This window comes from Scyliorhinus torazame, chromosome 11 (genome assembly GCF_047496885.1).
Source record: "Scyliorhinus torazame isolate Kashiwa2021f chromosome 11, sScyTor2.1, whole genome shotgun sequence".
Taxonomy (NCBI): Eukaryota; Metazoa; Chordata; class Chondrichthyes; order Carcharhiniformes; family Scyliorhinidae; genus Scyliorhinus; species Scyliorhinus torazame.
Window position 1 is genome coordinate 145,522,342 of NC_092717.1, and position 13,488 is coordinate 145,535,829.

Here is a 13,488-nt window from a genome sequence, read left to right on the forward strand (position 1 = left end):
ATCAACTTTACTCCATGAATCCCTACAGTGCAGGAGGAGGCCATTTGGCCCATCAAGTCTGCACCTACCCTCTGAAAGAGCACCCAACCGAGGCTCAATCCCCCACCCTATCCCTGTAACCCCATCCAACCTGCACACTATTGGACACCAAGGGGCAATTTAGCATAGCCAATCCACCTAACCTGCACATCTTTGGAGAATTGAATATTTCAAATATTAAGTTTCCACTACAAAATATTTCATTCAGACCAGTTATTATTTCCCAAAACTATACATATTATTGGACTCAAATAAAATTTAAAACAATAAAAAGAAAAAGCCAGACTCACCTTTGCATCATATTTTGACCATTTTTCTAGGGACAACTGTGTGGCTAAAGCAATTATACTTCCGGAACATATGGGCAAAATTATCAAGACAAAACTTGGGTAATATGTTGATGAAGTAGACTTTTAATGAAGTTTCCCTATCGACGGTAAGTTACAACTAGTTCAGTAATGAATTAAATGAGGCTGGCTAAACATCTCATAGCCAATATATTCAAGAACCTGATCCAGAATGCTCAGTGCAGTTATCTGGTTTAAGTCTACATCTTCAATTATGCACAAGTGCTTCCAACATGGGTTCTACAACATCTCTCAGAATCACATTGTTGAGTGATAAGCAGAGGCAACGTTTTAAAAGCATGGAGACTGATAAGTACGACACTAACTTGCTGGACAATCCAGCAGCAGAAAACAAATAGTGGGAGCAAAGCAATTAGCAGAAAACTACCCACATATGGAGGAATTGTTGCCACTGACATGAGCTGGGAACCAGATAACTCTGATTTTAGATAATTAGCAAAGAAATCAGAAGGGGGACGAGAAGAAATATTTTACCCAAGTTACGATCTGGAACGCACTGCCTGAAGGGGTGGTGGAAGCAAATTCAACAGTAATTTTCAAAAGGGAATTGGATTTAAAGTTGATAAGATAAAAATGCAAAGCCCTGAGAAAACAGTGGGGGAGTGAGACAAATGTAATATCTCTTTCCACAACTGAACATAGGCAGAATGAGCTGGATGACATGTTCCTATGCTGCAAGATTTTATAGGTTTCATTTACAAGTACACTAGAAAACAAGAATTAAATAGTTCCATCCTCGAGAGGGATTATTCACATCACATACAGTGAAGTAAGAAACTGTTGTAGAACTAACATGCGAGTGTGTTTCTAAACCCAAGTAGTGGTTAACAATCTCAATCAATTATGGCGATCAAATTCGCAATTAGCGGAGTTGAAAATATATCCTCATGGGGGCATGGTAGCAGAGTGGTTAGCACAGTTGCTCCAGTGTCCCAGGTTCGATTCCCAACTTGGGTCACTGTCTGTGCGGAGTCTGCACGCTCTCCTCGTGTCACAATGGGTTTCCTCCCACAGTCCAAAGATGTGCAGGTTAGGTGGATTGGCCATGCTAAATTGCCCTTAGTGTCCAAAAAGGTTAGGTGAGGTTATTGGGTTACAGGGATAGGGTGGAGGTGCGGGCTTAAGTAGGGTGCTCTTTCAAAGGACCGTGCAGACTTGATGGTCCGAATGGACTTCCTCTACACTGTTAAATTCTATGATACTCCATTTGCAGTCTCAGGGCACCAAAGTTATGATCGCCTCCTTTGAAACACGCATCCACTATACATCACAACATTTATTTGCCTTTATGATCTAACCTGCATAAGATTGTATCAATAGCTTTAATGGCATAGTCACTAAAATCTCTAGATCTTTTTCCCAGTTAGTTATGTCTAGAACATAATTTAATTACACTCTCAACTCTCCATCTTAAACTCATGCCTTTACACTTGCTGGTTTTGATTCTGATCTCCCAACTGACTGGACTGTCCACATCCCTTTGGACTAGGTTAATTTCATTAACCACAGCATTCATTTTATCATCCAATAGTCCATTCACTATGTACATTTCCTCTGCGACTTTACTGGCAAGCGATTGCCATTCTAATATCTACCCATGAACTAACAGTTTTTGATGTCCACCTTCGAGCCATGCCAAAATCTATCCCGATACTGTGCAATCTGTCACATGGGTATATATCTCATCAGTCAGTTGTGGGTCTATACCAAATGGTATTTACACGTACAAAAATGTTTTAAACTTAACTGTTTCCGAAGTAATGTCACATTTTAGAAAATGGAGCGGAAATGCAAATAATTCACTGCAATCTCAACCTACAACTGCGTCCAGCCTATCTCAGCCAGCTTACAAACATCCAGCAGTAAAGTTGCAAGTGATGACTTTGTAAATTTTGCACTTAAAATGAAGGCTATTACTGCTGGGCATGAACCACTTGTTATTTCTAGTAACAGGACAATGTCAAATATACCAGTTAGATATAGAGTAAACCTTCTTCCAGTAAACCACACTGCACCAGTATCATATTTTTCCATGTACCGGACCATGCCATGTTCTTTTCTAAGCAATACTGGCAACTTAGTTTGTCATGAGGGTAGTGTTGTATTGTGCCAACAACAGCAAAAAAACTGATTCAAACGACCTTGATTCATTTTAGATAGAAGCCTTACATCCACCAGAAAAAGGAAACTTCAGTCTAGTCTGGACTAAAAGGAGCATGGGACCAACAGCATCAAGTCTTCTTATAATTAGGGATGAAATTAAACATGAATTGAATAATGTGGTGAAAATGAAAATTTGAAAAGCAGAGAATTATATAAAATCTGCTACAAATAATGAATTTCTATGTTCCTACTCTTTCTAGTCCAGAAGAGATTCCAAAAGTTGTTTGAAAAGTGGATCTAAACAATATGATTCACCACGAGTCTGAACGATTCACCACAAGTCTGGGCAAGTTCAGAGTGTTAAATCATTGGGGTTCTTGTCATTTGGGTAGTATTAAACTGTGAGGGGTGAGAGGAGCAGCAGTGGGGCGAGGCTGCAAGGCATGAGAGAGGGGTAAATGACATCACCCTTTAAATGCGATGTCGCTGATAGGCAGGCAGATGATTGGTCAATGAGGAGTGTTTATTAGTCCTCATCCTACAGCAAAGTCTGGTCTCCAGTCGTCTTGGATTTCCCTGCCACTGGGCCAAGACCTCCGCTCTGCTGGGACTGTGTAGTGGTTGGTGTGTAATAAACCCCCCTGCACACATTAAAATAATCCACGCACGGGCATCTTCCACCCCAAACCCAACCAAATGTATTTTGGGACATGAAACGTCAGAACCCTTATGGACAACTCCAACAGACCAGAGTGTCGCACCACCATCATAGCCCAGGAACTCCGGTGCCATAATACTGACATCGCCACCCTGAGCGATTCGCGACTGGCAGGAGCAGGCCAGCTTAAAGAACAAGGTGACGGACACACCTTCTTTTGGAAAGGCAAAGTAGAACGTAGTCTCTACCGGGTCGGCTTCGCGGTTAAAAAAAACAAATTGGTCGAACGTCTCAACGAACCCCGTGAACACCTCATGCGCCAACGTCTCACCCAGGCCCAGAAGCAGCACATCACAGCCCCCCCCAACCGTAGTCGCAACGGACGGGACAAAAGAGGCATTCCACTCCAGCCTCGACCAACCGCTGTCCCGCAGCCCAAAGGGAGATAAGCTGATTCTCCTCGGAGGCTTCAATGCTAGACTCAGGAGGGACGCAAACCTTTGGAATGGCGCATTAGGCAGTGAAGGTGTGGGGAAATCAAACGCCAATGGAGTCCTCCTCTTGACAAAAGATTTAGAACATGACCTGGTCATCACAAACACCCTGATTCACCAGAGGGACAAGCAGAAGACCACATGACAACACACCCGCTCCAAGCACTGGCACCTAATAGACTATATAATCGTCCAAGCAAGTGATCGTAAAAGTGTCTGCATCACCCGTGCCACAACCGGAGCCGACGACTGCTGGACTGACCGCTGACTAATCTACTCCACCATCTCCATCACCCTTGCCCCAAACCTGCATAGGCAGAAATATTCTGCCACAGGAGAATCACTGTTTCTGGACTCAAAGACCTAGAGAAGAAAGAGCTATTCTGTCGCCGCCTCACAGCAAGCCTGGCGATAACCAATGAGCCAAATCCACAGAATGCCTGGTCCACCTTAAAAGCCACCATAGTCGGCACCTGCGAGGAGACGCTTGGGCTCTGGTTCAGTATGAACCATCAGGAGATCCAGGATCTCCTTGACCACAAACACAAGGCAACCCTGAACTGACATCCTCCTCGAATTTGGCTGCTCGCAGAAATTCGTCACCATTCTCCACCTGCTCCACGGTGATATGCAAGCTGTGATCTTCATCAACGGAACTACCATAGACCCAATACATGTGCAAACTGGGGTCAAACAGGGCTGCATCAACGCTCTTCTCCATCTTCCATACAGCAACACCATCACCCTGATCCACGGTCAGCCCCTGGACAACGTGGATCATTTCCCATACCTCGGGAGCCTCCTCTCGACACGAGTAGACAACGACGATGAAATCCAGCAGCAACTCCAATGTGCCAGTGCAGTCTTTAGACGCCTGAGGAACAGTGTTCGATCCAGCACCAAGCTAACGGTCTACAGAGCAGCTGTGCTCCCCACCCTCCATTATGCAACAAAAGAATGGACTATGTACAGCAGACACCTCAATCCCTGGAGAGATATCACCAATGTTGCCTTTGCAAAATCCTGCAAATCCACTGGCAGGAGAGGCATACCAACATGAGCATCCTCCCCCAGGCCACCATATACCCAGTAGCAAGGCACAGGTCACACTTGACCTGCTGCGATGCGCGGGCCACATTGTCTGCATGCCCAACACAAGTGTTCCGAAACAGTGCTCTACTCCGAGCTCCGCAATGTCTAGCGATTACCACAAGGGCTACAAGGACACTCAAAGCCTCCCTAAATAAATGTCCCCATCAACATGTGGGAATAGTTTGCCTTAGAACCCACAAACTGGAGACGAAGCTGCCAATCACCTTCAGCGCCACAGGGTGCAACACGTTGAAGCCAAGCATAAACTGCAGAAAGAGAGCACAAAATCCAGAGTGTCCCACCTCATCAAACACCACCTGCCAAAGCTGTGGCAGAGTCTGCATCCAGGATTGGAATATTCAGTCATGTGAGTGGAAGCAAGTTATCCTCAACTGAGGGACTGCTCAAGAAGTAAACTGTGAGCCACACGGGCCAAAGCTTAAAATATGCATATAGTTGTTTCACCTATCATGGTTTTTCTTCGACAGGATCTTCAAGAATATAGGTATTGTCTTCCATGTACCGCTGGAGCATCAAATGAGAATAGAAAATAGATTTACACATTATTTTCAACACACTACTTTCAAATATTAAGTTAATAAAATTATGCGAAGAGGGACAACCAGGGCTGGATCAGTGCAAAGAATTTTTTTAAAAGCTGCGTATTGTGATTAAAAGTATTCATCAGGTTGATACTGCCTTACTGGGCAACTATGCATACATAGCATTGAGCAATCTCATTCCAAATGTCTCCTGCATTCAAAGAACAAAGAACAAAGAACAAAGAAATGTACAGCACAGGAACAGGCCCTTCGGCCCTCCAAGCCCGTGCCGACCATACTGCCCGACTAAACTACAATCTTCTACACTTCCTGGGTCCGTATCCTTCTATTCCCATCCTATTCATATATTTGTCAAGATGCCCCTTAAATGTCCCTATCGTCCCTGCCTCCACTACCTCCTCCGGTAGTGAGTTCCAGGCACCCACTACCCTCTGCGTAAAAAACTTGCCTCGTACATCTACTCTAAACTTTGCCCCTCTCACCTTAAACCTATGCCCCCTAGTAATTGACCCCTCTACCCTGGGGAAAAGCCTCTGACTATCCACTCTGTCTATGCCCCTCATAATTTTGTATACCTCTATCAGGTCGCCCCTCAACCTCCTTCGTTCCAGTGAGAACAAACCGAGTTTATTCAATCGCTCCTCATAGCTTATGGCCTCCATACCAGGCAACATTCTGGTAAATCTCTTCTGCACCCTCTCTAAAGCCTCCACATCCTTCTGGTAGTGTGGCGACCAGAATTGAACACTATACTCCAAGTGTGGCCTAACTAAGGTTCTATACAGCTGCAACATGACTTGCCAATTCTTATACTCAATGCCCCGGCCAATGAAGGCAAGCATGCCGTATGCCTTCTTGACTACCTTCTCCACCTGTGTAGCCCCTTTCAGTGATCTGTGGACCTGTACTCCTAGATCTCTTTGACTTTCAATACTCTTGAGGGTTCTACCATTCACTGTATATTCCCTACCTGCATTAGCCCTTCCAAAATGCTTTACCTCACATTTGTCCAGGTTAAACTCCATCTGCCATCTCTCCGCCCAAGTCTCCAGACAATCTAAATCCTGCTGTATCCTCAGACAGTCCTCATCGCTATCCGCAATTCCACCAACCTTTGTGTCGTCTGCAAACTTACTAATCAGACCAGTTACATTTTCCTCCAAATCATTTATATATACTACAAAGAGCAAAGGTCCCAGCACTGATCCCTGTGGAACACCACTGGTCACAGCCCTCCAATTAGAAAAGCATCCCTCCATTGCTACCCTCTGCCTTCTATGGCCTAGCCAGTTCTGTATCCACCTTGCCAGTTCACCCCGATCCCGTGTGACTTCACCTTTTGTACTAGTCTACCATGAGGGACCTTGTCAAAGGCCTTACTGAAGTCCATATAGACAACATCTACTGCCCTACCTGCATCAATCATCTTAGTGACCTCCTCGAAAAACTCTATCAAGTTAGTGAGACACGACCTCCCCTTCACAAAACCGTGCTGCCTCTCACTAATACGTCCATTTGCTTCCAAATGGGAGTAGATCCTGTCTCGAAGAATTCTCTCCAGTAATTTCCCTACCACTGAAGTAAGGCTCACCGGCCTGTAGTTCCCGGGATTATCCCTGCCACCCTTCTTAAACAGAGGAACAACATTGGCTATTCTCCAGTCCTCCGGGACATCCCCTGAAGACAGCGAGGATCCAAAGATTTCTGTCAAGGCCTCAGCAATTTCCTCTCCAGCCTCCTTCAGTATTCTGGGGTAGATCCCATCCGGCCCTGGGGCCTTATCTACCTTAATATTTTTTAAGACACCCAACACCTCGTCTTTTTGGATCACAATGTGACCCAGGCTATCTACACCCCCTTCTCCAGACTCAACATCTACCAATTCCTTCTCTTTGGTGAATACTGATGCAAAGTATTCATTTAGTACCTCACCCATTTCCTCTGGCTCCACACATAGATTCCCTTGCCTATCCTTCAGTGGGCCAACCCTTTCCCTGGCTACCCTCTTGCTTTTTATGTAAGTGTAAAAAGCCTTGGGATTTTCCTTAACCCTATTTGCCAATGACTTTTCATGACCCCTTCTAGCCCTCGTGACTCCTTGCTTAAGTTCCTTCCTACTTTCCTTATATGCCACACAGGCTTCGTCTGTTCCCAGCCTTTTAGCCCTGACAAATGCCTCCTTTTTCTTTTTGACGAGGCCTACAATATCACTCGTCATCCAAGGTTCCCGAAAATTGCCGTATTTATCTTTCTTCCTCACAGGAACATGCCTGTCCTGTATTCCTTTCAACTGACACTTGAAAGCCTCCCACATGTCAGATGTCGATTTGCCCTCAAACATCCGCCCCCAATCTATGTTCTTCAGTTCCCGCCTAATATTGTTATAATTAGCCTTCCCCCAATTTAGCACATTCATCCTCGGACCACTCTTATCCTTGTCCACCAGTACTTTAAAACTTACTGAATTGTGGTCACTGTTACCGAAATGCTCCCCTACTGAAACATCTACCACCTGGCCGGGCTCATTCCCCAATACCAGGTCCAGTACCGCCCCTTCCCTAGTTGGACTGTTTACATATTGTTTTAAGAAGCCCTCCTGGATGCTCCTTACAAACTCTGCCCCGTCTAAGCCCCTGGCACTAAGTGAGTCCCAGTCAATATTGGGGAAGTTGAAGTCGCCCATCACCACAACCCTGTTGTTTTTACTCTTTTCCAAAATCTGTCTACCTATCTGCTCCTCTATCTCCCGCTGGCTGTTGGGAGGCCTGTAGTATACCCCCAACATTGTGACTGCACCCTTCTTATTCCTGATCTCTACCCATATAGCCTCACTGCCCTCTGAGGTGTCCTCTCGCTGTATAGCTGTGATACTCTCCTGAACAAGTAGCGCAACTCCGCCTCCCCTTTTACATCCCCCTCTATCCCGCCTGAAACATCTAAATCCTGGAACGTTTAGCTGCCAATTCTGCCCTTCCCTCAACCAGGTCTCTGTAATGGCAACAACATCATAGTTCCAAGTAGTAATCCAAGCTCTAAGTTCATCTGCCTTACCCGTAATGCTCCTTGCATTAAAACATATGCACTTCAGGCCACCAGACCCGCTGTGTTCAGCAACTTCTCCCCGTCTGCTCTGCCTCAGAGCCACACTGTCCCTATTCCCTAGTTCTCCCTCAATGCTCTCACCTTCTGACCTATTGCTCCCGTGCCCACCCCCCTGCCATACTAGTTTAAACCCTCCCGTGTGACACTAGCAAATCTCGCGGCCAGGATATTTATGCCTCTCCGGTTTAGATGCAACCCGTCCATCTTATACAGGTCACACCTGCCCCGGAAGAGCTCCCAGTGGTCCAGATAACAGAAACCCTCCCTCCTACACCAGCTGTTTAGCCACGTGTTTGTCTGCTCTATCTTCCTATTTCTAGCCTCACTGGCACGTGGCACAGGGAGTAATCCCGAGATTACAACCCTCGAGGTCCTGTCTTTTAACTTACTGCCTAGCTCCCTGAACTCCTGCTGCAGGACCTCATGCCCCTTCCTGCCTATGTCGTTAGTACCAATATGTACAACGACCTCTGCCTGTTTGCCCTCCCCCTTCAGGATTCCCTCTACCCGTTCGGAGACATCCTGGACCCTGGCACCAGGGAGGCAACATACCATCCTGGAGTCTCTTTCACGTCCACAGAAGCGCCTATCTGTGCCCCTGACTATAGAGTCCCCTATAACTATTACTCTTCTGCGCTTTGACCCTCCCTTCTGAACATCAGAGCCAGCCGTGGTGCCACTGCTCTGGCTGCTGCTGTTTTCCCCTGATAGGCTATCCCCCCCGACAGTATCCAAAGGGGTATATCTGTTCGAGAGGGGGACAACCACAGGGGATTCCTGCACTGACTGCCTGCCCTTTCTGGTGGTCACCCATTTCTCTGCCTGCACCTTGGGTGTGACCACACTTACATAACTGCGATCTATGACGCTTTCCGCCACCTGCATGCTCCTAAGTGCATCCAATTGCTGCTCCAACCGAACCATGCGGTCTGTGAGGAGCTGCAGTTGGGTGCACTTTCTGCAGATGAAGCCATCCGGGACGCTGGAAGCCTCCCGGACCTGCCACATCTGACAGTCAGAGCACAGCACCCCTCTAACTGACATTGCGTCAATTAATTAAAATTAAAATGTGTCTTTTTTTTTTAAATACTTTTTTTTTAAAATTACAAAGTTACTGTCAACTATCTGTTTCCTAGCACTAGATTTCTAATAGAAATGAGATAGCTAACTATAATATTCTCCGATCTCTGGCTTAGATATCCTCTAAATTATAATTAAGTTATTATGTTTAATTAGTTCCCAAATACTCAAAAAAATTTAGGTTAGAATCCCAACCAGCCACTCAGGTCACAGCTTTTCAAGGGCTGTTTTCAATAGAAGCGATGGAAAAGAAAGTCCTCACCAAGGAGTAATACAAATGCACACAAAGAATGGACTGTCAAAGCTGTCCTTTTTTTTTTTAAGTGTATATATAGATAGGTGTGTATATATACACACACATATAAAATGAAATAAATTCTTACACTAATCCTACATTTACATTGAACGATTAAAATTGCATAATGAGTTTGTAAGAGTTTTGACGCACCATGAAGCAAAGACAAATTAAACAATCAACTCTCAGAAGTACACATTAAAACAAAGCAGGATGTTGTTCAGAATTTCAGGCTATAATCTTGGGGATTAAGCAATTTGTTTTTTAAAAATATACTCACACACTTTCAGCAATGGGCAACCTAATTAACAATAATATAGCAGGTGAAGGAGATAAACAACTACATTATCCAACTTCCCTCAACATTTTAGGCTTCAACACGTTCCAATCACGACCCCAGGGGTCTGGAGCTGTTTAAATACTTCACCATTGCTGTGCCTGGTGCTCCTGCCTTTACCTGCAGTCATCCTGGGCCCTGGGAATCCTGCACCTCCCTCTGCTGCCGGACAACGTTCACCGAGGAGATTTAGTTCACGGGTTCCGATTCCACCATTTCGTTACCTGCAGCCCAAAAGGAGATAAATATCAATCAGCAGCATCTGACCAGCAATCCTTTGCCCCCGCCCAGCGCTCCCCCGCCCCGGACAGTGAGTGTCACATGACAGGCCCGGCAACAACTCACCCGCCTTGCAGATCATAGTGGCGGCCTGTCGGCGCCCCGGTTCCCCGCCCACACCTACCTCTCCGCTGCCGGGCGGCTCCTGCGCTTCAACTTTGACTCGGGTTCAAAACATTCCGCAAGACTATCCCAGCAGCGGTCACACACTTCCGGTATCAGGGAGCACTTCCGGTTCCGTCATTAGTAGGCGGGGCCTGAGCTGAGAGGTAGAGAGAGTGCCAGAGAGAGAGAGATAGGAGAATGACATTCATAGAATTTATGGTGCCATTCGGCCCATCGAGTCTACACCGACTCTTGGAAAGAGCACCATCGAGCCCACACCTCCACCCTATCCCCATAACACCACCCAACACAAAGCACAATTTTGGTCACTAAGGGCAATTTAGCATGGGCAATCCACCTAACCTGCACATCTTTGGACTGGGAGGAAACTCATGCAGACACGGGGAGAACGTGCAGACTCCGCACAGACAGTGACTCAAGCCGGGAATTGAACCTGGGACCCTGGAGCTGTGAAGCAACTGTGCTAACCACCTTGCCAGAGATATAGAAGAGAGAGTGACAGAGAGAGATAGGCGAGAGAGTGACAGAGAGATAGGAGAGAGAGAGTTACAGGAGATGGGAGAGGGAAAGAGAGAAAGGCAGTAACAGGAGAGAGACATGAGAGAGAGAGAGAGACAGGATAAAGAGAGAGTGACAGGAGAGAGAGAATGACAGAGAGAGACTGACCGGAGAGATGGACAATGACAGGAGAGAGAGAGAGTGAAAGAGAGAAAGGAGAGAGAGTGAGTGACAGGAGAGAGTGAGAAAGTGACACGAGAGAGAGAGTGACAGGAGATAGAGAGCGAGAGAGTGGAAGAGAGAGAGTGAGTGACAGAAAGAGAGAGTTACAGGAGAGAGAGAGAGTGTGAGGTGAGTGATAGGAGAAAGAGGGAGCGAGAGACAGGAGAGAGAGTGACAGGAGAAAGATAGAGTGACAGAGAGAGTCTGAACGGCAGAGGGAGTCTGAGAGAGAGGCTGAGGGTTGAGTGAGGCTGTGGCCTGAGTGGCAGAGAGGCTGGGTGGCAGAGAGAGGCTGAGTGGCTGAGTGGCAGAGAGGCTGAGTGGCAGAGAGAGGCTGAGTGGCAGAGAGAGGCGGAGAGGCTGGGTGGCAGGAAGAAGCTGGATGGCAGGGAGAAGCTGGATAACAGGGAGAGGCTGGGTGGCAGAGAGAGGCTGAGTGGCAGAGAGAGGCTAGGTGGCAGGGAGAAGCTGCATGACAGGGAGAGGCTGAGTGACAGAGAGAGGCTGAGTGGCAGAGAGAGGCTGAGTGGCAGAGAGAGGCGGAGAGGCTGGGTGGCAGGAAGAAGCTGGATGGCAGGGAGAAGCTGGATAACAGGGAGAGGCTGGGTGACGGAGAGGCTGGGTGGCAGAGAGGCTGGGTGACAGGGAGAGGCTGGGTGGCAGAGAGAGGCTGGGTGGCAGAGAGAGGCTGGGTGGCAGGGAGAGGCTGGGTGGCAGAGAGGCTGGGTGGCAGGGAGAGGCTGGATGGCAGAGAGGCTGGGTGGCAGGGAGAGGCTGGGTGGCAGGGAGAGGCTGGGTGGCAGAGAGGCTGGGTGGCAGAGAGAGGCTGGGCGGCAGAGAGAGGCTGGGTGGCAGAGAGAGGCTGGGTGGCAGAAAGAGGCTGGGTGGCAGAGAGGCTGGGTGGCAGAGAGGCTGGGTGGCAGGGAGCGGCTGAGTGGCAGAGAGAGGCTGGGTAGCAGGGAGAGGCTGGGTGACAGGGAGAGGCTGGGTGACAGGGAGAGGCTGGGTGGCAGGGAGAGGCTGGGTGACAGGGAGAGGATTGGGTGGCAGGGAGAGGCTGGGTGGCAGGGAGAGGCTGAGTGGCAGAGAGAGGCTGGGTAGCAGGGAGAGGCTGGGTGACAGGGAGAGGCTGGGTGACAGGGAGAGGCTGGGTGGCAGGGAGAGGCTGGGTGACAGGGAGAGGCTGGGTGGCAGGGAGAGGCTGGGTGGCAGGGAGAGGCTGAGTGGCAGAGAGAGGCTGGGTGACAGGGAGAGGCTGGGTGACAGGGAGAGGCTGGTGACAGGGAGAGGCTGAGTGGCAGAGAGAGGCTGGGTGGCAGGGAGAGGCTGGTGACAGGGAGAGGCTGGCGACAGGGAGAGGCTGAGTGGCAGAGAGAAGCTGGGTGGCAGGGAGAGGCTGGTGACAAGGAGAGGCTGGGTAGCAGGGAGAGGCTGGGTGGCAGGGAGAGGCTGAGTGGCAGAGAGAGGCTGAGTGGCAGGGGAGGTTGGGTGGCAGAGAGAGGCTGGGTGGCAGAGAGAGGCTGGGTGTCAGGGAGAGGCTGAGTGGCAGAGAGAGGCTGGGTGGCAGAGAGAGGCTGGGTGTCAGGGAGAGGCTGAGTGGCAGAGAGAGGCTGGGTAGCAGGGAGCGGCTGGGTGACAGGGAGAAGCTGGATGACAGAGAGGCTGGGTGGCAGAGAGAGGCTGGTGACAGGGAGAGGCTGGGTGACAGAGAGGCTGGGTGGCATGGAGAGGCTGGATGGCATGGAGAGGCTGGGTGGCAGATAGAGGCTGAGTGGCAGGGAGAGGCTGAGTGGCAGTGGCAGAGAGAGGCTGGTGACAGGGAGAGGCTGGGTGGCAGATAGAGGCTGAGTGGCAGGGAGAGGCTGAGTGGCAGATAGAGGCTGAGTGGCAGTGGCAGAGAGAGGCTGAGTGGCAGATAGAGGCTGGGTGGCAGAGAGAGGCTGGGTGGCAGAGAGGCTGAGTGGCAGAGAGAGGCTGAGTGGCAGGGTGAGGCTGGGTGGCAGGGAGAGACTGAGTGGCAGAGATAGGCTGGGTAGCAGGGAGAGGCTGAGTGGCAGAGAGAGGCTGAGTGGCAGAGAGAGGATGGGTGGCAGAGAGAGGCTGGGTGGCAGAGAGAGGCTGGGTGGCAGAGAGAGGCTGGGTGGCAGAGAGAGGCTGAGTGGCAGAGAGAGGCTGGGTGGCATAGAGAGGCTGGGTGGCAGAGAGAGGCTGGGTGGCAGAGAGAGGCTGGGT

At 49.0% G+C, this 13,488-nt stretch overlaps 1 protein-coding gene across 5 annotated transcripts in view; it reads right to left on the reverse strand.

Annotated features, from left to right (window-relative positions):
* efr3a (EFR3 homolog A (S. cerevisiae)) overlaps positions 1-10,644 on the reverse strand; it is a 235,163-nt gene extending 224,519 nt beyond the window's left edge. For 3 of the 5 annotated variants that reach the window (XM_072467858.1, XM_072467857.1, XM_072467854.1), the window contains exons 1-2: positions 10,535-10,644; positions 10,252-10,355 (exon numbers count right to left, since the gene is read on the reverse strand). In XM_072467858.1, coding sequence (XP_072323959.1) covers positions 10,252-10,261 — 10 coding nt within the window. In that variant the 5' untranslated portion in view covers positions 10,262-10,355; positions 10,535-10,644. Of the gene's footprint in view, positions 1-10,251; positions 10,356-10,476 lie in introns of all 5 variants that reach the window. The other 2 variants (XM_072467859.1, XM_072467855.1) reach the window with 1 other exon arrangement.
* Positions 10,645-13,488: the final 2,844 nt, after the last annotated feature.